The sequence below is a fragment of the Mytilus galloprovincialis genome, chromosome 7 (genome assembly GCF_965363235.1).
Source record: "Mytilus galloprovincialis chromosome 7, xbMytGall1.hap1.1, whole genome shotgun sequence".
In the NCBI taxonomy this organism is placed as follows: Eukaryota; Metazoa; Mollusca; class Bivalvia; order Mytilida; family Mytilidae; genus Mytilus; species Mytilus galloprovincialis.
The window spans coordinates 19,778,291-19,803,146 of NC_134844.1; the positions used below are offsets into that span (position 1 = coordinate 19,778,291).

Genomic DNA, 24,856 nt, shown 5'->3' on the forward strand with positions numbered 1-24,856 from the left:
ATATTTTTCTTATTTCCTTGTTTAAATAGACCATGAAGTATTTACTTTTCTTAAGATTTAAATAACTAGAGTATTTAATCTGTAATAAGGTGTACATCATCAGCATACAATTTATGTCCTGATATGTGATTTACTTCTTTAAGCTATAAATCTGACATGTCCTTAAACGAACATCTTATATTTTATAATTATAGATATTAAACCTGTTGCCATAGCAACCAATTATAATAAAATCAGTTAAGGTATACAATCATTTTTACCCCAAAAATGTCCTTCTGAGTATAAATTAAACATTCAGTGACTGGCAATTTCTTATCATATGAGCTAACAAAGTCTAGTGATAATCTTCAGCTTTCTACTTGTGTTTTTTTACTACTCTTTGGAAATTAATTCTTTAAAAACTATGAACAACAAACCAGTTTTAACTGACTTATACTGCTAACATCTTAACTTTGGTGGATAGTCATAGGCGGATCCAGGGGCCGGGGCCCCCCCTTTCGTGGGAAAAATTTGGTTGATAATATAGGGAATCACTGAAGCGTCATTGGAGCAGGCCCCCCTTTAGATCAGTCAGAGGGCCCTCCTTTACAAAAAGTTCTGGACCCGCCACTGCTTGTGGTCAAATTTGCAATTTTACCACATATCCATATTTTTATATTATATCATTACAATAAAACTTCAAATAAAGTGAAATTTAAAAAAATACAAATTCGATAATTTAGTACACTCAGACAGATAATACAATTAGATAGATATGATGCCAAGACTTTCACCCACTGTCTATCACATTAATAACATTAGTCTAACTAGCCAGTTAGGGATAACAGTACATGGTTTGGCCGCTTGACAAGTGCTTATGTATTTGTTTTATGAATTATCATCATTTGTTGATGTTGATTACGATATGCCTGATAAAACAACCTGTAATATACATGTTATCTTAATTACAATGTATTATGTCATTAACTACAATCAATAAACATACTTTTCTGCCAAATGTACTTATTTTGTATTGTTGGTAATATATTACATATTATTACTTAGTTGAGTTATTAATTTACAAAGACAGGAAAAGGCCATCGATCAACGAAATTTCAGTGGTTGGGAAAAAAATTCTTGCAATGGGGCAAGTTTTAAAAGCCTTTTTTTTAATACTCTTTGTAAAATCATATAATTTTGATGGGTCATTTTCAGCTACAATGTGCCTACGGTCAAAGGCCCTTGCCTTTTCTAATCACTGGAAAATTAATTACATATTGTAAAATGTAGGTTTTTTAAAACATGTTTTCTACAAAATTCACACCAATAGCACAAAGCTCAAAATTTGTGGACCCCAACTCTCTGCATTTATCTCCAACTCACCATACCAGCATTATGCATATGATAACTAACATTAAGAAAAAAGAAAAAAAGAACCATTCTAAAAGTGCTTGCAGTTAATGAATGCTATAATTCAAAGACGATAAGAACAAATAAATAAAGATTCCTCTCCCTCCAATTTTAGGTATCAATCAGATCATATCCTTTGGATTTAGTGTAAAGACTTCATTAACAATCTTAGTAAAGAAGTGTAGTGGGCAACAATTATACCAAGTCTCATTAAGGGACGACATCAAAAGATCGATGTAGGATAAAAAACTTAAATCAAATAGTTTGGGGGTGAGGGGGTCAACATTGCTGCAAGTTTTGTTAATAAAAAAATCGATTTTACTTATATCCATATAGGTAAATCAATTTTTCTCAAATTAAGTTAAGATGGGGGGTGGGGGGGGGGGGGGTCAGTGAAAAAACTATGTGAATTAAGTTTTTTATCCTACATTGAACTTTTGATGTCGTCCCTAACAACTCTAATGACATACAAAAGTTCTAAAGAGGACACAATTTTAAAATATATCTGTACTAGAGCAATATATAAAACTATCTTTGTGACCTTGACCTAGCAGAAAGGCCATCCTCATAAGTAACATACCCTTTGGTGGTGGGAAGCAAAATACTGTCAAGCTGTATTATACCATTCAAAGCATTAAAAAGTTATTAGCTGAAGGGGACTAGGCAAGATAGCTGATGTCGACTGCTTTCTAAGTATTGTTGTGTTACAGATTGAAGGACAGACAGAGGGATATATATCACGTATATCATCATGCAATAGAGGACAACAAAACCTTGTTTTAAACTGGAAATGTGAATTGTTTTTTTAGATAAGTTTTTTTTTTATATCAACACCATCAGGATTTGAACTGACTACAGAACAAGGTCCTCTTAAAGAACTGGGAAACTCAGGCAAAACAACTATTTTTATCAGTCAAAATAATAATAAGTAATTTATTTTGATGGTGTCTACATTTATACTTAAGTTGTTATCCTGTCATTTTAAAGCCAATAAACAGATAATTTACAGCTTTGTGTTAGTTTTGATCTTTTGAAGAGATGGAGAATCCCAATATTAAGTGGTTAGTAAGTTATATTTTCCCCAGCTATGAGTTACTATAGAAGTCATCAATTAAACATTAAGAGGGTAATTGAAAAGATAAACCAAGGTCCCACAGAGTAATCATAATTGACCTTTAAATTAAAGATCAGTGACCTCTGTAGTGTTAAAGTTTAAAAGTGAAAAATATGTGTGCACCCTTGAGTTGACCAATGACAATACTTTCTCATATATCTGTTGAATATGTATACTTTAACCACATGTTGTATTTATAAATAAAAGTAAGAGTACAATTTGTTTTCTTTTTAATAATAATTATTTTAAACTTCAAAGATAAAGGGAAAAGGAAAACATTGTGACATTTAAGAGGGATTTTATTTTTTCAAATATAATTTCTTCCGTATTGTTTTGCTTTGTTTCCTCAATCAAATTTAATTAATTTTGTGTTTAGAGTTATTTTTATTTGTAGTACCAGTACCTAATCTACAATATATTTTGAATAGTGTAAGGTATCAGTCTTGAATAATGCCCAAATAAATTTCGATCTGACATTACTGGAGAGACTGTGAGACTTATACTATTGACTAAAAGTACTCAAACAAAACAGATTACTATGATATCTAAAAAATTTTCCTCTCTAAAAAACATAACATAACCATAATGTGAGATCCATGCAATTAACCAAAATAGTTTCAGACCCAAGTTTTCAGAATTCAGAATTTATTCCATGTTCCGATAAAACAACCTGCTGTAGTATCAAATGTAGCCGACCGTGCAAGGGCTGTATAGCCAGTCAAGGTCGTTAAAAACTTCCATTTGTATCAAATGTATTCTTTGATTTGTGGTTGGTCTTCTAAAACCTAGCAACACTATAAAACATCATTAAAACTGTCTGGGTCTCAAAGAATAGGTCAATGAATATTTCAAGATTTGAACCAAAAATTTTTAATTCAAATAGTAGTCTACCAAACTTCAGAAGCATATATTAAACCAATCTTCATCTAGTTCACATTCTTGTGACCTACTTTGACAATAAACTCACTTCAGCAGTAAGTAGAGTATAGCACATTTGCATAAATTAGCATAAACTATGGTAATGTTTATGTTTAGCTTCAACTATCTTGTTCATTATCTTGATTAGATCTAATTTTGGTTTGGTATTGCATGGACAAGTGACTACATGTATTAAGTTTAAATCACAGGTCCAAACTCAAATAATGCAAAGGACAATATAAGACTAAGGTCCCATTCAGATATCTGAATGTATAAATCAAGGGATATAATCCGATGGGAAGTTTGCTATGTTTTTAATGAAGAACACAGAAGACTATTATATCTACGAATGCAATGAATATAGATATAGGAAGATGTGGTATGAGTGCCAATGAGACAACTCTCCATCCAAGTAACAATTTATTAAAGTAAACCATTATAGGTCAAGGTACGGCCTTTAACATGGTGCCTTGGCTCACACCGAAACAGCAAGCTATAAAGGGTCCCCAAAAAATTACAAGTATAAAACCATTCAAACGGGAAAACCAACGGTCCAATCTATATAAAAACAAGAAACAACAAGAATGTGTCCATAGTACACGAATGCCCCACTCGCACTATCATTTTCTATGTACAGTGGACCATGAAATTGGGGTCAAAACTTTAATTTGGAATTAAAATTAGAAAGATCATATCATAGGGAACATGTGTACTAAGTTTCAAGTTGATGTAACTTTAACTTCATCAAAAACTACCTTGACCAAAAACTTTAACCTGAACTTCGCACTATCATTTTCTATGTTCAGTGGACCATGAAATTGGGGTCAAAACTATAATTTGGCATTAAAATTAGAAAGATCATATCATGGGGAACAAGTGTACTAAGTTTCAAGTTGATTGGACTTCGACTTCTTCAAAAACTACCTTGACCAAAAACTTTAACCTGAAGCGGACGGACGAACGGAGGCACAGACGAGAAAACATAATACCCCTCTACTATCGTAGGTGGGGCATAAAAAACAATAGTCAGAGTATGAAAACTTACCTTGCGTGAGACATTAGGACTTGTTTGTGGTGCTCCTCCACTTTTGATGGAACCAGTCCGTATATTCTTGGGATGTTCTCGTCTCTTTAAACAGAAAACATATAAAATGTAAAATAAGGGAGCTAATATAAGAAAGAGACTAATTGTTAATTCCAGATATAATGTTTTCCTTGCAGTAAAATCACCAACTCCCATCACCTGTATATAATCCCTCATGTGGACGCAAATAACACTAGTCCTATTAGCTTCCCCACACTGCATAGATTTTAAATATCTTATTAAATGTAAGGAGCCAAAACCTTTAATAAAATTTCCATTCTATAAATATATTTTCCTAATGTTATAAATATCCAATTAGTATGAACAGTCATTTATATCCAATTTAGGTATATATGCTAATAACAGTTACAGTTAAAAGCATGTTTCTTATCAGTAGTCTCCCTTTGGTATTCTTCTCGATAAATATCCACTTGAACTATCATGTAATCATAATCTCAACTCAGCATAATTCTTCTTCAAAGTAAATATCTACATCATTTTTTAAATGCTAATATATGAAAGTTTCATGATCTTCTCTTATTTCCTTTTTAAATATATCTCGTCAGTTATCATATTTACAAGTCACATGATACTTTGACTCCAGCGGTAGCTGGGTCGTACTAGATAAATGATAAAGTTTCTTGTTTCTGTATTAGTTGACTATGTTGACTTTATAATCCCCATATCTGTAGTATTTCACAAATTATTAATACATCCTTCCTTATCCTTTCCTCCGGAATTTACAACAATGTCCCGTGTTTTAACACAAACATGTCCTTGAAAAACATGCACTATTATAACATGTTAACTGTACACAACCTCATAAACGGTTTAAATTATTATAAATGTTTAAATTTGTTATATAATATGTGCTATGGAATTTCTTTATTATCTTATATTTATATTATTCAAAGTATTTGTCAATGTCGAGCACTTTTACAATAGAATTAAGAACTTCTTCCTTTTTATACAAACACTTTTAAATATGAAACTCTTGACTTAAAATATTTAAATCACACCTTAAACAATTAAAGTAAGAAAAATTACAAAAATCAGCAAACAAATCTTATTCTAATACAATGATCTTGTATCTGATACACAATCCAGTTCTTAGATTACTATCAATATATCCTTTATACAATTCAGACACAATTAGCTCATGTGAACCATGTCACGACTCCTCACTTCTAACTTCCAATAATTTGATCCATATTCAATCCATTTGAATGTCTATCTCAAACCAAACTTAACTTCAGACACTTGTTAGAGAGAAGAATGCAAACATAAATAACACTAAGTAATTATTTATTACACAAAAAAACTTCTAATGTCAAGCCAATACACATAACAGGAATGTAATCAGTAACTTCTATCTCATTATTGAAACAATTCCGCACTTTTCACCTCCTAATTTTTTGTCTGAATGACGTCTTAAAAGAATAGAGTATTTTATCACACATAAACATCTGTCTTTACTACATGTAAGATACCACATGTAACTATCCATTTTTCTGATAACCTCCCCCTGGGGGATGGATACTTGTCAAAATATAGTAGATCACTAATCAAGCAGTGATCAGACTAAATTAAATCCTGTGTTATCCCTGATCACATCTGCCTTTCTGATACCTCTAGTATCCCTTTGTATTAACTGCCCATATGTTTATGTTAATTTGATGTATATTGTATATGACAGGTTGTTTTACTCAATAGATAGATGCTTATATAATTTTTGTGGTTTATCTATTAGCATAAACATCAAAAGTGTAAATCAGTTTTACTATAAATTACCTATGATTATAATTTGTGACCTTTTGATTACATTTAGATGTATACAATTTATATGAATCATAATCTGCCATGCTAGGTTGCTTTTTGTTGAAAAAAAAGATCATTTGTCAAAGAAATAGAAATACAACAATTCATTCTAACAGTAGCATTTTAGTCGGATCATCATTTATCATTATTTCTACCATGAAAAAGCCTTAGTGAGCAAGCTCACATAGCCCCAAATCTCTCACCATACCCTCATTAATCACAATTTTACATAGTTATACTGTCTAACACAAAAACATATCTTATTTGACCTTGACCTTAGACCAAGTGACTGGAAAATCAATAAGGATCTTCCCCTTAACCTTTAACTATAGAAGACCACATATCCAATCAAGATTGCAATCCCATATAAGGCATCCTAGAACACTTTTTCTGTTCAAATTTCAGTAATATTTAATAACTTTTACCTTGACCTTAGAAATTCATTGGTATCTTTCTTTTAATATATTTGACCGTATATCCAAAATAGTTTGCAATTCCATATTTTGTATCTGATTAAGCATCCGCAAAACACCTTGTTCTCTCAAAATTTCAGTCTAATTTTAGTAATCTACCTTGACCTTTGACATGGTGACCTCAAAATCACCTCATTGTATGAAAGTAAGTATGGTCCCCACCAAAGTATGCATTAAACAATTTTTGCTATTAATTTCAATTAATTAATTTGAACCTTTTTCTCTATGAAACATAGAAACAAGAAACTGTTGCCTTATCCCAATATTATAGAGTAGTTTAATTTTTCATTTTCACCGATCTGTTAAAGCTATTTTCATTTGAACAAACTATTAAATTTACCAATCATTTTATCATTATTTTCCTCCCAACAGCTATTTTCCAACTGACATATACTTTACAACATCAGCAAGGAGAAAATATAATGATATGACATAATGGATTTTACATGTACAAACATTAATTTCAAAACTTTGTCACATCAACCAAACTTTATTTGCATGTAACGCCCTGAAATATTTGTATGATTCATACAATCTGTATTCCTATACATGTGTACTATATAATTTACATTTATTGTAAATCGTTTATAATTTATAAATATCACATGAGGACAATACTTCTATTTCAAACAATGTTTTTATATAGGTTACAAGAGCGTAGTTATTTGTTTACTTTTTCCTGGCAACTTTTGAACCCAAGATGCCGATGGTATTTTGAGCCTTCTAAGTGGATTTATACCAATCTTAAGTTTGTTAGCTAAGGAGCCTTTTAAAAAATGCCTTTCCCGATAAGTGAAATAAATAAGAGGTTTTTTTTTCCCAACTGCATTTTTTAACCAACTTTTGCTGCATGACCATGTACATATTTTAATGCTGTTATTCAACGCTGACATTTCTAGTAATAGACACTGCTACCAATTTATTACTAATTTCTGCAATCTTAAAGAAAAGAAATATGGAATACCACTTATATCCTATGGAAAATGTATTACAAATAATTGTTGGAAAGTTAAGGTAGTCCGTTTTGCCAGTGTGTGTGGATTTATATAAAGGTACCAGTTTTTGTGATTTTGACAAGTTCTGCATACCCGCCTACAGGAATTTGTACAATGTAGACCAATTAAAATTATGATTTACCTATATGCATGAAATCCATAAAAAAATGTACCCTACAAATGTTAATTGTCACACAAACATTCCTCACCAGCAAATGCCAAATCATTAGTCCACAGTATCTGGAATTTGTTCATTAAGCTCCTCAAAAAAAAATTATATAAGTATTTTATCAGATTAATCAAAGATTGTTAAAACAATCATAGCCATTTCAATGATAACCTGCCCCCACATATACATTTGATCTATATAAGTTTAATATACAGTGGTCCAATGTCCCAATTGGTCCAACTGATTTACACCAATATATGTATAATGGTTAATGCAAAAAGATAGATTTCAATAATTTAAAAGGGGGGTCTTTCAGCAATTGTATCTTACTACTGGTAAAGCATTATGACATATTGGTGTAATTTACAAAAAATTCTGTTCCACATTAACTGCCTAACCCATTCCAAGAAGAAAATCTGTAAAATTTATTGTTTGTTTTAACAGGAAACTGTTATGCATTTGTTATCCATTTATTAAGATTCAATCTGTACATGACAAAAATATCTAATCTATTTCAAGTTTCTATTGTTAACAATAATCTTTAAGTACGCATGAAGGGACATATCTGCCATTTAATGTGATTAGATCAGGAACTTAAAAAAAAACCAACATTGTTCTATCTATTTCATAAAAGCCTACATGGTAAAACATAAGTTATAACATGTAACTTATAAAGATCAGGACCAAAGTGTCAATACTTATCGCATGCAAAGATTTCACATGTAACTATATTTATACAGCAGCCTATCAATGCAACTTGGCTTCTGTTTTATACACATATGATCTTTAGTAGCTATAACAAATCTCTAAAAGGTTAGTGCTCTATGAATGGAACTTTTGTTGGAAAAGTATGGTGGTCAAATGGTCACTTGGGTTTTTCAAGATCACTTCTTAATTTTGTCAAAATTCAGCCATTTACCAACTGGTTTCATGAAGGATAACCGTAGTATTATGAATACTAGTATGTAAAATACTTTTAATGGTAGAAAATTTCAATTTTACTTATGACTCAAAGTTAATGTGGGGTACATGTCAAAGAGACAGCAACCCATTAACACAAATAACCAAAAGACATCTAGAGGTCGTCTTTGCACAGTTTTCAACAATAGACTTGCACCAAATTTTTTAATTTCCCATAGTTCAAGAAAAACTGAAAATGAATTAAACAAAGACTATCAAAGATCAGCCATCAACCTCAAATTTTCCTACTTTAAAAAATCCAATCAAGATACCAGTAAATATTAAGTAAAACAACCACTTACACTGAGGTTACCGACCTGGTACAGGCTCATAAACATGTTGTGGGGTCAAACTAGGTTTTTGAGATCTTAACAACCCCCTTTTATAATCTCAATCAATGAAGTAGCATGCTTGTTCTTTTGAATATCAAATCAACATTACAATATTAAATTCCTGATTTAAATAAAAAGATAAAAAGTTGATAATCTTGTAAAATCAAAGTACTTATCACTTCAGTGAAATGTTTCCAATTTTAAGTAAAAAACATCAAGAAAAGTTATTTGTTCAAGCTTTCAAGAAACTGTGAAATTACCAACTTTGAAAGATAATAAACATAAAATCTTATCTTAGAAAATTATCTTGCAGACTTTGCGTTTTATTTTATTGTTTGCAATTTTATTTAGTAAGCATGGAGTTGCTTGCCAACATATTTACAGCACAAGGGACATAACTCTTTTTGACTTGTTTCAAAGATTCCAACTTTGTTCCTCCTGTCATAGTTTTTTCTTACTTTTATTTTAATATTTTATTTTGTCATAGTCTGAATGGGAACTAAAATAAGGCAACATAAAGCTGTTTCTTTTGATTTAGATAGATTTACTAAACTAATCTTACTTAAAATACTTAGCATTTCTTGATGCATTCATCAAAAATAAATAATTTATTTTAAAACAAACCAAATTTTTCCACACCATTTCTTCTTATGTATTGCAGAAAAAAAACCAGGTTTACTTAGAAATGGACCCAACTCCCAAAGAAACAAAAGAACAACTCTTATATAAAAAAAAAAATCTGTTGGTTTTTATGTAATAAAACAGTGTTTGCAATTAAAATACATTACCTCACTGTGAGATATCATCAATATCAATATTATCATCTACTGGTAGATTTTTCCTGGCATACAGTACTTTCAGAATATACATGAATATAATGGCATACAGTACTTTCAGAATATACATGAATATAATGGCATACAGTACTTTCAGAATATACATGAATATAATGGCATACAGTACTTTCAGAATATACATGAATATAATGGCATACAGTACTTTCAGAATATACATGAATATAATGGCATACAGTACTTTCAGAATATACATGAATATAATGGCATACAGTACTTTCAGAATATACATGAATATAACTGAATGTTCATCAAGAAAAAGCCAATCAAAGATTGATTATAATAACAGATGTTAATACATGTACTTACTGTTTGTGCCACTGGAGTTTGTGTAGATATTTCTCGTTTGGAGGACAACCTGTCTAAATCCTCATTTCTTACTTCTGTGTTCTGTTTCAAGGTCTACAAATAAAAGAAAGGAAATATCTATGAATTCTTGAAGGATACATAAAAGTTAATATTAACTGTACAAGGTTAGAAACCATCTACACAATTTTCCTGTAATCTTAGCTGTAAATGTGTAGCAATGATTGGGATGCATAAGATAATGGACATTAGTTATTCAAATCTCAGAAGTTATAGCTTTACAGTAACATGATGTTGAGTCCACACTGACTTGAGTAGACAGACCCAAAGTCATAAAATCATTCACCTTAATGACTGGTCTCATGCTTGCCTAGTGTGCAGAAGAAAGTGTGTTCAAATCTTGCTGAGTCAAACCAAAGACTTGATAATTGGCAGTGGCAGATCCAGAAATTTTCATAACTGGGGGCCAACTGACTACCTAAGAGGGGTCCAACTCCAGCCATGCTCCAGTTATTCCCTGTATAATCGACCAAATTTTTCCCAGAAAAAGGGGCCCTGGGCACACTGCCCCCCCTAAATCCACTTCTGATTGGCATTTGCTACCTCTCTTTTAAGCATACAGCATTTAGAAGTAAGAGCAAAGACTGGTCGACCAACAGTAAGAAAATAATGTTTCCTGGTAGGTTGACATTGTGAACTAGCCCATTAAAAACCAGGCTCAGCCTGTCGACTATTACCAAGCAGGGTTTATATACATATCACATTATCATGTTTTCCTCTGAATATCCTTTGCTATGGTATATATTAAACAACCATTCCTCAAATGAATCTATCTATCTCATTAAGATGATTCCAGAGACCACTGCCTAATGCACTCTTCCTAATCACTGATTCTAGAGACCACTGCCTAATGCACTCTTCCTAATCACTGATTCTAGAGACCACTGCCAAATGCACTCTTCCTAATCACTGATTCTAGAGACCACTGCCTAATGCACTCTTCCTAATCACTGATTCTAGAGACCACTGCCTAATGCACTCTTCCTAATCACTGATTCTAGAGACCACTGCCTAATGCACTCTTCCTAATCACTGATTCTAGAGACCACTGCCTAATGCACTCTTCCTAATCACTGATTCTAGAGACCACTGCCTAATGCACTCTTCCTAATCACTGATTCTAGAGACCACTGCCTAATGCACTCTTCCCAATCACTGCTACTGTACCTTTATACTATAAATATAACTTAAGAAAATAACTGAAATATTTACAAATAAATAGCAGCAGCACAATCCTGGACACATCTTATTCCATAGTAGTAACCTAAATCTTCTACTCCGTTTATCATCCATTGAACAGGTGTTTGTGGAGAAAACCACTATCTTATATTTCAGATATCATTACATCTCTATAAACTACCCACAAGGTGTGCATAGAGTACTGTTATAATATAGGGGTACTAAGTGTGGCAAATAAGGGAACCTGAGACAATAATTACATTGCATTTTATTTCCTTCTTAAATGCTAATAATTTCAATAAATCATATACCTGTATAAAGTTGACATAAAGAGATAATGGATTTTTATCATGAATATTTAAACAGAGATACGATGGATCAATACAAATTTAGCAAAAAATAATAATTTCCTGCTCAAGTCCCCCTTTCAATTTCCCTATTATAGTGTGCAACAGGATTATAATATCAATGAGTATATTTGTCAACAAATCACCAAGGTCTAAGGTGAAAAGCAAACAAAAAACTATAGAAATCTGCAGTATTATAACCGATGATGACTCATACCTAACCACAACCTAATTATTGATCACAATAAATCTAGTTTTGTATTACTTCCTGTCTTAAAAGGGTACATTATCATTTATCTTTAAGAATTCAAGGTCCATCATTAACCATAGCTATTTTGTAAATTATCTTTATAGTCTTATTTTTATCAATGGAGGGGAGATAACTCAAACCTAATAATAGATTTGACCATGATTTCAGGTTAAAACAAAACATGCTTTTTCCAAAATTAAACTTCAAACAACTAATAAATAATATTTGATGTAGCGTCCATTAAATCTTAAAAATGCCTTCTCAATACGCAATGGGTTCCAAAACTTATTCTGTAATTTGTTATTTTTTTTAAAGTGAAGTCAAAGATTGTTTTTCAATTTAGAAATCAGAACACAGTAATACAAGATTATATGTCATATATATGGAAACTTATACCAGCATTTGATATTATTGGCATGGTCTTAACTTCTTAGTATCTTCACTTAACTTTGAAATGAATAGTTGTATCCTCTTTACATCATATGCTATTTATGACATATTTCTATTGTTCACATCTTACTTTCCAATATGCATTTTAAAATTAACTATAACTGCAGAGGCAGACTGATGAATAAATTGGTGATTAAATTCAAGCTCATAGTCAGACAGCTTAACTGAGATCATTAAAATACATTTTTTAAAGTTTCAACACATCTTTTTATGTGATTTTAGATAAAGTTTAATGTTAATTGCTCAAGTTATTTCACAACTTTAGAGCTTTGAGAGTTTGCTGAACTCCCAACATATTACCTGTACCACATTAATCACAGACAGGGAACTATAAAACAGGCAATGTTTAACTAAATTCAAGGTAAAACATGTCCAGTGTCTTTCTAATAAACCTGGTACTATCATAGCAAAGAGAGTGCTTTCACAGTTTATTGGCCTGTGACAGACAATCTCTTGAACTTGATCTTACTTGTGACTAAGCATAGGTGGAAGATATCAAAGCTTTTAGGTCTATGCCAGTTTCTGGCTGACCTTGATCTGATCTATAAGGGGTATAATGGTCTATGCCAAACTTACTTTTTATTTGGACCTTACCTGTAACTTGGCTAAGGGTATAATATCACAGTTAGTAGGTCTGTGCCATAAAGTTTTCTGATTTGGACCTTACCTGTAACTTGGCTAAGGGTATAATATCACAGTTAGTAGGTCTGTGCCATACAGTTTTCTGACTTGGACCTTACCTGTAACTTGGCTAGGGGTATAATATCACAATTAGTAGGTCTGTGCCATACAGTCTTCTGACTTGGACCTTACCTGTAACTTGGCTAGGGGTATAATATCACAGTTAGTAGGTCTGTGCCATACAGTCTTCTGACTTGGACCTTACATGTAACTTGGCTAGGGGTATAATATCACAGTAAGTAGGTCTGTGCCATACAGTCTTCCGACTTGAAGCTTACCTGTAACTTGGCTAGGGGTATAATATCACAGTTAGTAGGTCTGTGCCATACAGTTTTCTGACTTGGACCTTACCTGTAACTTGGCTAGGGGTATAATATCACAGTTTGTAGGTCTGTGCCATACAGTTTTCTGACTTGGACCTTACCTGTAACTTGGCTAGGGGTATAATATCACAGTTAGTAGGTCTGTGCCATACAGTTTTCTGACTTGAAGCATTGTAGTAATAAAATCTGGATGTATTTGGATCAAATAATTCCCACCACTGGTTGTTATCTGTCTTCTTACTAAAAAAAGAAAGAAAGAATTTGGTCATGAAATGGTTGAAATACTAAACGGTTTGTAATTGAGGGACAACATAATCAGTAAATTATTTACAGTCAAGTGTATTTTTTTTAATATAATAAAAGCAAAAGTGTTCAAACTAATTTGAAAATTGGACAATTTGCATACAGATTTATTTCATCATTTAATTTTGTCTGGTGTAAAGGATCAAAATAAAATGTAATTATTTCAGCCAAAAAGCTAGTCACTTTTTAAACTCAGAACAAAATTAAAAAGAAATGGACTTCAAATCTAGAAAATGTATAAGGAAAACCCCTAAGTCATTTTAGAAATTGCATAATGATTTTTTTAAATATGGTAAAAATTGCTTTGCATTTATCCAAATTTGATTTGTAAATATTTACTTTTTCAACATAAAAATGACTGAGTGCAGTGGGAATTCCATTTTTTGTTTGTACAGCAACAAAGAAAAATAAATCATTAGAAAATCTTGTATTGATCTGATAGCCGAGACAGAGTTCAGGGTTTTTTTTTAATTCTTGTTATAATTTATAAGGTTAGGCTTATAAAAGCAAATATATTACAATGCAATATTCTGCATATCTAAAGAACAAACAGCCAAATAAATAATTAATTCCCACAAATCAATGCATCGGATAAAATGATAGACAGGTGAAAATGACATCAGCATCAACATGGCTGGGTGTGGAATCAGCTGTTTTCTTCATTACAAAACAGATGTTATGGCAGTTTTTTCTGACTACAAGGAAATATTCTCACTGTCTGAGGAAATTGTCTGTGTTTTATCTTATAAGTAATTGATACTTGATGAGTTTGCATGTCTTCAAAGTCGCCTCATGCATGCCTCAAAACAAAGTTACGGATAAAAAAATGAATCTGTAAATATTATATATGACTACGTCAGATGTGACAGTGAGATTATGTAACTTAGTTCTTAATTAATATTCTTTCTCTTTTTTTCTCTTGGGTAATTTCTTTTTCATATCTGTCTACGTCATGTAACAATTTCTCTATTACATTTTTGCAGAAACTGAATAATTCGTACAGCTAATTCGTACAGCATAAATTTCTTTTTTCAGATCAGTCATGTCTTTACCATTTTCCAGTCTTTTAAATAGACATCTCCTTACACAAGTTATGTTAACAGCAAAGTAACCTTGTATGCACTTGTTCTCAATTTTAATATCTTAAAATGAGTAAATGAAAAATTACAGAAGTTCAGGTTTCTGGGATAATTCTATTCATTATAAAACTGATTTTTTTTCCAATTTAGGCAGCCTGGCTCCAATAGAAACTGATACATTTCTCTAAAAATTTTAACACAATTCATTAAAAATGCAGCAAAACATTATTCTCTCTAATATAATGCACTACAATATCCATTTTGTTTATTATAGTCAGCCTTGGAAGCTTGAATAATAAATAAAGATTAGAGGATAATTGGGACAGATATTGAATTTTCTACAGGATATGGGCAGACCTACAAAGTAAATTATGTTCCTGTTTATCTTAATTGTACCACATCATTCTGACAATGTATAGCAGACTAGACCTAAATTAGATACGGTATTTGCCGCAGAAATGGATAAAAACGTACTAAATTATTCTCCCTATAGGCAAAATGTATTATAAATCCTTCTTCAATCTTCCTACTAAATTCAATCAGTGTTCACTAATAGATGTTGATTTGACAATTTTCTTCTGAATTTCTCTCTCGAAATTTAATAACAAAAAGGAAATGAAACATTTAGGCATACTGTAAAACATAACACTTCCTACCAAAAATCTGGCGGACTAAGAATTTCAACAACTTAAAATGCAGTAGCTTCTAAAATATACACCCATGGTAATCGCAGAATTTTACACTTTGCCAATTGATATAAGAAGTCTTGATTTAATAATGAGAAATTTTGATGGATATATTTTTTATTGCCATGTTTTCCATGTGTTTAATCAAAGTATATCTATCAGATTTATTAATCCCAGAACGCATCATTTTTACCATTTATCTTCATTATATAAAGTTGAATATTTTAAGTATTCTACTGAGAACTATTTTGTTGTTAATTTTCCAGAAAATGTCTACCAAATTACTAATGCACTTTAAAATACTGTTCTGTTATCTTTATAATTACAGTCTAAGAAAGATAACTCCCACATAAAACATGTGACTTTGATTTTCCACAAAATAAAGCTGTTTACAGGACTTCAAGACTAGACTATACCCCATGGTTCCAAAATTAACACAAGTTACAAGAACTATTGACAGCTGTGTATAAGAAGTACTATTGCTTGGGTACAAGAAGTATTATTGCCTGCATATTACTGTTTTTAAATGAGGTCATCAAGCAATAAAATCTGCTCCTTTTCTCATCATATATCTAATTGATAGATTATCTGTATATGACAAGACATTATCCATAATAAATATCTCTATTATGCTTACAGAATCTTATTTATAATAAACATCTCTATTATGCTTACAGAATCTTATTTCTGCCAGGCAAACTACCTATAATAATCATACAAATAGCTTTGTCTCATGGTCAAAGTTATCTGACAGTAATTAATATAAGTATTTACTGTAATATGAACAATATAATCTGCAGATGGGTGGAGAAAGGAATGTTTATCTTTCTGCAAGTATCATTTGTGGGTTCAATTTTCATGACAAAATTACAAAATTTAGCTAAAATTTCAAACATCCTTAAAAAAAACATCAATACAAAAACAAATTATTTTATGGTATTGTCTATGTTGATGTTGACACAAACTTTTTTTTTTAATTCATTGGATTGACATGTATCCAAAACCAATATTTAAAGAAGCATTGACACATGTTAAATTAGATAAATTCTAGTACCTTACAATTTCAAAAAACTTAGTACTGACAATTTGATGTTACATTATCAAGGTCGGTTAAGGTTCATACTATATGACCTAGTTGTAATAGGTTAAGTACTAAACAGACAATATTTTACATGAAATCAAACACATACATATGATAGCTAGTCATAAGCTATCAGTTCTGTCATCCATCACATGATACAATGTAAAGAATGAAGACTTTGTTGTACATAATGTGCATTTGTATAATCGAAACACAGAACAAACATATTTATTGCATACAACTGTCTAAATTCATGCATTTTTGTTGTTAGTATCAATTGATGAAATGAACAACATGGTGAGTCTGAGAGGGTGCAGCCGCAAATTTTCTTATTGATGCATATATTTGAAAATTCCTCGAAATTAACAAATATATTACAAATACTGACATAAATTCCTGTCACAGCTAGTAAGCAGACATGAACTAACTTAGAAATCTAGGTAACTCACTTCTAATGCTACACATTTCACATAGACTTGTAAATTCAGAGAAAAACTTAGAAAAACAGGTCACAGTAATCTATATCTGAATAGTCAGCTAAGCCATTAAGTCAAAGTACATTATAAAATTTCATGGGAAAGGCAATAATCTTTTTATCACTGATAGCATTAATTCATATAACATAATATATATTATAAGAGAGATTATAAGAGAATAATTAGTGGGCACTTTACTACAACACATATCATGCTGAGGACATGAATCCATTTCCGTTACATATAAACTCTTCTACAGATTAATTGTGAAGAAACAAGCTTTCTGACAGACATCATCAGGTTCTATAATCATTCCCTCAAAATATCTTCCTGCAACAATGGTCATCATCAACCATTCTGATTCAGTAAAAAAGAAGCAGGGTAAACCTTATTAAAGAAACAATATCAAAATGTTGATACAGAGATATGTTTGCTTGTCAATAGAAGATTCAGAAAATGAAAATCTGATGGACAGTTACATTGCTAATGTAGAATTCAAAGTTGCTGGACCATGACGGAGAGGTCAAAATAAAGTCAAACTAAGATGTACTGATATTAATGCAAATTTACAGAAAATATCATTGTACATGTATATCATTAGTACGAACTTAAGAAAATAATCCAACATTAAAAATTGGTTATTACATGTATTTGAAAGTCACTGGACCATATTACCTATAGGAGCAGGGCCTTCAAAATAGTCTTCAAAAATAAATATATGAACTAATAGTGATGCAACTTTATAGAAAATATCATTGATCTATCATAAGTTGTTCCTATCAAACTGACTAAAAAAAGAAAACTGAACAATTGCTGACGGCACCAACAAGGACAACAACGTCGAAAATATATTGCCTTCTGCAACTTTTAGAGTAAGTAAAGATTGAATCCATGTAATAACATAATAACACAGGATTCCGTAAAAAGAAATTTAAATGCAATTTGGGTAATATTATGAATTCCACTAAAACATTATTAAACTCAACTGCATCCACTATAATCAACATTTTTGTACATACCTGTAATAGAAATCCACCTGACAACTAGCCTGACAACTAGAGTATTCCACCGTCTCCGATGTAAACATATACATGTACATCTGTTGGTTGGCCATACTTGAGCCGAACATTTGAGAGGGATGCATTGAGCACCTTATATTTTCACCACAGAAAATTCCCCAAGTTTTGCAACACGAAAACCTTCAAATGCAATTTTAAGAATGCTCAATGATTTATTCCATTCTCTCCTTAGCTGGACGCAAACGAAAGTTCTATAATATCCATACAATGATACTATCTTTTCAAAACACTGACCTGACCATAGCTCAAGAAAGATTTTTCCTATACCAATAATTGTTCAGCGAAAAATCGTCAGAAAGTCTATCACTTTACTTCTATAAACAAACAGACCTTTACAGCTGAAGCTCTATCTGCATGAAATCTTTTTTTCACAATTTACTGAAAACATCACGTCCTGTACTATCTGCACTGAAAGATGCAATCACCTCTCGTGTAATCTTAACGAGTGATGATACAGAATATTATAAAGTATCTTAATCCATGTTAGAAACATTAATTCCTCGCCCAATTTTATTCCTAGTTCTAATTCCTCAGTAGACTTAATATTTTATCCTATAAACCCTAATTGTGATATAAAATATATCAATTATCTTGACCCTAATCAATAGAATCGTCAATAGGAAATGAGAAGATTCTTCATCGCCATGTGTCCAGTCCTTCAGCTTAAGTGCATAATTTATCACTAATTTTATTAGAAATATTCCAATATTGGAGTAAAACTCGTTTAATCTTGCCCAAAAGCACAATTTTGTATTCTTTCTTTATAAATATGATAATTTTTTGTTTTAAACAAGTGTTTCATACAAATCAATTTATAAATTCTGATGGATTAATTATTTGTCAGGCTAATTCTTTCCATTGATTTCCAATGAATTTTTAAGCATGAAGCATTTGATGTCGAAGTTCAGAGTCTGCAGTAATCATTCATTTAACCAACAATTTCCCATTCAACACATGAAAAAATCCAAATCAATCAATTTGCATAGCCTAATGGAATTTCCTATTTTTAATGTTTTCTTTGTCCGTCATCCTGGTCTTGCTCAAACAAATTACAGACCGAATCTTCTACAGTTGTCAAGAGCATTTGAATCTCACACAGAATTTCTAATCAGTGACAGTTCCATAATCCCTAATTGAGCAAACTTTCCAAAACTGTCCAAAATCTCTCAGAGCATACAGAATTAAAACTATTGATTTCGACAGAGATGTAGCATCAGTGTATTTGTTGTTTGCCGAAATGTGATCGCTTGTCAATTCTAAAAACAACTTGTCAATCTTTCATCAATGCACATTATCCTCCAAAATGTTACACAATTCCAGACATGATTTCAACAGTCAACAATAAATAAAATTTATTTAAACACCACCTTTTTTTCAATTCTGAAATGTTCACAAACTATTTTTACTTTTTTAGCTTTGTGTAAAAAAATCCTTGTATCAAAACCTGAAATTAGTTCTTATGATTCCTTATTTTCATCTTTATACAAAAAATGAAAAACATTGTATCTCTTTTTGTTATTCCTTATTACAGCGCCGAAACAAAGTCCACAAATAAGCAAGTTATCACATCTTTATCAATAAAGATAAAAAGTAACATTCACAGCAGCCGAGTGTATATAACACTTTCAGATAATGAACTGATTAAAACAAATCCTAAGTGCAGCCAATCAGGCTTCTAAACAGCTGCTGGGTGATGTGACCAAAATGTTCATCTATTATGAATCATATAAGTTAGACTGTTTCAGGAACTGGGGCTTGAAAACAGAAAAGTCCTGTCTTTACTCTAGCAAGACAAACAAATCAAATCATGCTACACAACTTCCCTTAGATATGATCTGAGGTGTTTGAATGCTAGTTTTTTAGACAACCTTTTTGGCTGATGAAGAAAAATATTACTCAAAGATTGTAAAAGAGATGAAGAGATGAAGGTATTAATTCTTTTATTTGGAAAATGTTACCCTAAAGATTCTTGTGAAGGAGATAAGGGTATCATTTGTAATGACATATGTTACAGAATCAGGAACCATAAATAGTTGATTCTGTACACCTGAATGAGTCATTTCTATAAGAAGAGGAAATCTTACCTAAAACAAACATTAATGTAAATAACTGAATGAGTAAAAGAGATCATCAATTGGACTTTATAGATGTAGTTTTTTATCCAAATATTTAGTTTCCTGTACTGGATCATAGATTGTGCACTGCATATGCAATACCTTTTTCCCATGGCATATTCATAATCCTATTTTTCAGTTGTAATTTATATCAAACAGTAGCGGATCCAGGGGGGTTGCAGGGTTTGGAAACCCCCTTTTTTGGATGATCAATGCATTTGAATGGGGACATATAGTTGGAACCCTCCTCCTTTTAAAATTGGCTGGATCTGCCCCTGTCAAAAGTCTCCTAAATTAGTCCAGAATAAGTTCTTGGGAGCCATTATTATAAATTATCCCTTCTAACTGAATACAAAGCAACTAATTTCATAGAAATACTGCAATAAAATCACAGCAAGGGGAGTTACCCTGATGAAAGTTATTCAATTAAAGCACTAAGGACAGCTTAATTAAAATAAAGTGCAATTTTCATTTTTCACTACCATTAACAAAATGTTACAAAAAAGACCCCAAAAAAATGAAGAAATGCAAATTACTCTAATATTACATAATTTGGAGTTCCTATAAACAAACAAATAAAAGAATTAAATTTTTAGATGAAACAGGTGTAAGACATTAAATGTTCTACATGCATCAAAAACAATTACCAGCAGTTAAACTTCAATATCTATTGAATCATAAAATCTTCAATTTTACTGTCAATATTTTGTCTGTAAATTACCAGTAAGTCTGCTTTTATTTTACATTTTATGATTATTGGTAGGGGAGTAAAACACTTAAGTCTGCCTGTACACATGTCTTCAGTTTCATCAAATTCCCTATCTGCTCAAAATGCTCTCAAACAATTGTGCAATAATCACAAACATGTGAAATATATTTCAAACAGAATACCTTTCAACAAGTATCTATCATAATTTGATAATTACTTAACATTTATTTGGAGGGGGTAGATTTCATACTGCAAGAGTAATTAGTTTTCATATCTGAGTCACACATCTCTTGAAATCTAATCAAAACTGTCTCCTTCCTGCGGTTTGCCCTCCAAATAAGTAGCTCTTATGGTCTAGGTTGTTTTATACATGTATATTAAGAGCTTGCATTAATAAAACATCCTTTTTGTATTGAAAAACAAACAAGTGAAACTGCCATCTACTGCTCACTGATGAAACCCCCGCCGCAAAGGGATAATTCTTATAGTGTAAAAATATATAAGTGTTGTTGTCTAGTGATGAATCTGAAAACGCATCATACGTTATAGCTGACTTGTAAAAAGCCTGATACCAAATTTCAGAAATCCTTTTATTGTAGTTCCTGAGAAAGATGTGACGAAAAATATTCATGGGACGGACGGATTGACGGAAGAATGGATGGACAGACAGATGTAAAACAGTATACCCCCCTTTTTCAAAGCGGGGGTATAAAAATGTATAAGAAACCTCTTGTCATCTTTGTCCTTAGATATTGCAAATAGGGCAGTAATTTTGAAAGTTTACAATACGTAACGAGAGACCTGCAGAGCATAAATCAATCATCTGGTATAACATATACCTTTTGATATTATTTTTTTTTGCCTTTACCGTATTGCAATCAGTTTGCTTATTTGTAGATCTTCTTTGATTGGATTTTAGTATATCTTGTAATGATGACATTTTTTACTGTTAACTGTAATAAGCCTAAAATCTATTCAAGTTTTTGAGATGAAAAAAAAACCAACATCATTTACGAGCATCACTGAAGAGACATGTATTGTCGAAATGCGCATCTGGTGCAAGAAAATTGGTACCTTTAATTTTATTAATTGCAAAAAAGTCCTATAACAAGTATGGCACATATTTGCCATGTTGATTTACTTGCAGATCTTTTTTGCTTTTTCGAGTTTCTCATTAATTCCTATAGTTTTTGACAAAAATACAAAAAATGTATAGGAATCTTGAAAAGCAGAAGAAGGCTTCATTTTACATGACTTATATATCACTGTAATGAATGAGAACAACAATTTGTTTTAAATCTTCAGCAATTTAATCTATAGACATGTTTGTCACTTATCCATCTTTTCACACTTTTTTTTGTATTTAGTTTGAGGGATGCCTCACTGATGCTAACTACTAAGGTGTAAACAGTTCAATCTTTTTCATCCTAACAAGATTCATCAATTTTGTTTATTGGATCAAAGTTGTTAAACATGATAGAATACACATTTTTTACTGACTTGAATTTGGAGTATACCCAGCTTACTGAACCTCTACTAACAAGTTGGAAACTGATCACCAAGTCTAGACATTAGACAATATGTTGTGAAAAAACAAACAGTTCCAACTTTCAAGTAGTGCTCTGACAGTCATTCCCAAGGTCCATCAGACACGTGACAATGTCCAGTAATCAATAGTTTGGTTAAGTAAAATGTCACCAATTAATGGGCCAAATGACCAGTCATTCCCAAGGTCCATCAGACACGTGACAATGTCCAGTAATCAATAGTTTGGTTAAGTAAAATGTCACCAATTAATGGGCCAAATGACCAGTCATTCCCAAGGTCCATCAGACACGTGACAATGTCCAGTAATCAATTGTTTGGTTAAGTAAAATATCACCAATTAATGGGCCAAATGACCAGCACAGATATAATAATTTTGTAATACTCATAATGTAAAAGACTGTTAAAATACTGACTGGACCAGTAATGCATAAACAATCACTGGACCAAAAGACCATTAAAGTCCAAAACCCATTACAACCTCTGCTCAGTGACTAAATGCAGCATTTTTCTCTTTAAATGCTTTGAAAGTAAAGCATTCTATTCAGAGAAATGATGCTTCATACAATAATCTGTATAGCTGTTCTGTCATTCGTTGCTTTTTTGAATTTTAATCATTTGTATTTGCTTTTAACAAATGGTACACAAAGAACAAACTTGCTTTCCCTTTGCTTTGATCTTAGAAAAGTTAATGAAACAAAACCACATCTTTTTTTTTATTTCAGATGTTGGCATTTCTTATAAAAGAGTAAAATTAAGCTTTTTTGAATCCTCTCATATTTTTTCTTTGTAAATATTCGACAAAACTAGGTTACAGAATTCCAGTGTCGTTCGAAAGCCTTAATTAGGTCCAAAGCAATCAAGAACACCATTACCAAACCACAACACTACAGAACCAGAACCATTCTCAAATCACTCAAATATATTCAGAGAATACACTGCTTCAAAGCAAAGTGAGAAAGCTTGGTTCCATCACTTTGATTTGTTTGTCATTTACAGAAACACATCAAATCCTGCAGAGAATTATGATGCCATTAAATTAAAATACAACACAAAGTACTCTTTATGAGGATGCTGATGATGGAACACATTATATAACTGATTCTATCTTCACATGATAATATAATTTCTTTTCCTGCCTTTTATTTGAAAATAAAACACAATCTGATCAAATGAATATAAACAACTGGGAAAATGGGTAAACAAAAAAATATATGTAAACATTGCCTGATGGCTATTTTCAACTGTTTTATTTTCATATTAAACAATTTCCTATCCAAAAGTAAAATTTCAAATATTACTAACATTAAACAAGCACATAATTAATCATTAGTTGGCAACATGTGTAATACTAATTCATAAAATTATGTTTTACCAGAACTTTACTTGAAAGCATTTAATCATTCAATATTTTTCTTCATCATTGATTTTGAAACTATTTCATATGAATAGTTGCTATCATATGTCATCAGCAAAATGTTACCATTAAGCCCCACACTGTTGAAGACTGTTTCAAGAAGTCAAAGCTGAGACTGATTCTAAATCAGTATAGAGGTCTGTATTAAAAATATGTATAGACCTGAAATGTCTATCTTGTTATAATGAATAGAAACTAGAAATATTAAGCAGATTCATATTAAGCAACCATGAAGAATTATAAATATATGCTTAATGTTATTTGTATTTCATATGTGTGGGTTCGTGGTCTAGTGGTTAAGACCAATGGCTTAATTATCAAGAGAAAAAAAAAAGACCAATGGCTACAGTGCTGAAAGTCCCGAGTTCGATTCTCACTCGAGACGTCAAATTTTCAGTACATCAGGAGGGTGATTTTCACCCTCCCACACACATCTCTGGTATCCAGACCGAAGTTTAAACTAGATTGGATACTTCAGGGGCCTCGGTAGGTCAAAGTTGTTCCCAGCTTGACCTGGAGATCCAATCTTCTGAAATCTCTTTGGGTTGTCTGTTTCCGTCGAGAAGCCTGGTGGTCCTCTCCGAGTAATTGGGCTTCCTCCACTATAATAACAGACTTCCCGGTGTCCTACACGCTCCCTTGGGCCGCGTTGGGTGGGGATTTTT

General features: G+C 31.7%; 1 protein-coding gene across 8 annotated transcripts in view; it reads right to left on the reverse strand.

The window, feature by feature from the left end:
• The window catches only part of LOC143082486 (rho GTPase-activating protein 39-like), an 81,394-nt gene that overhangs the window by 22,389 nt on the left and 34,149 nt on the right, over positions 1–24,856 (reverse strand). For 6 of the 8 annotated variants that reach the window (XM_076258173.1, XM_076258170.1, XM_076258169.1 and 3 more), the window contains 3 exons: positions 13,804–13,942; positions 10,416–10,508; positions 4,467–4,550 (listed from right to left, as the gene is read on the reverse strand). In XM_076258173.1, the coding sequence (XP_076114288.1) occupies positions 4,467–4,550; positions 10,416–10,508; positions 13,804–13,942 (316 nt within the window). Of the gene's footprint in view, positions 1–4,466; positions 4,551–10,415; positions 10,509–11,684; positions 11,792–13,803; positions 13,943–18,346; positions 18,760–24,856 lie in introns of those variants that run through there. The other 2 variants (XM_076258171.1, XM_076258176.1) reach the window with 2 other exon arrangements.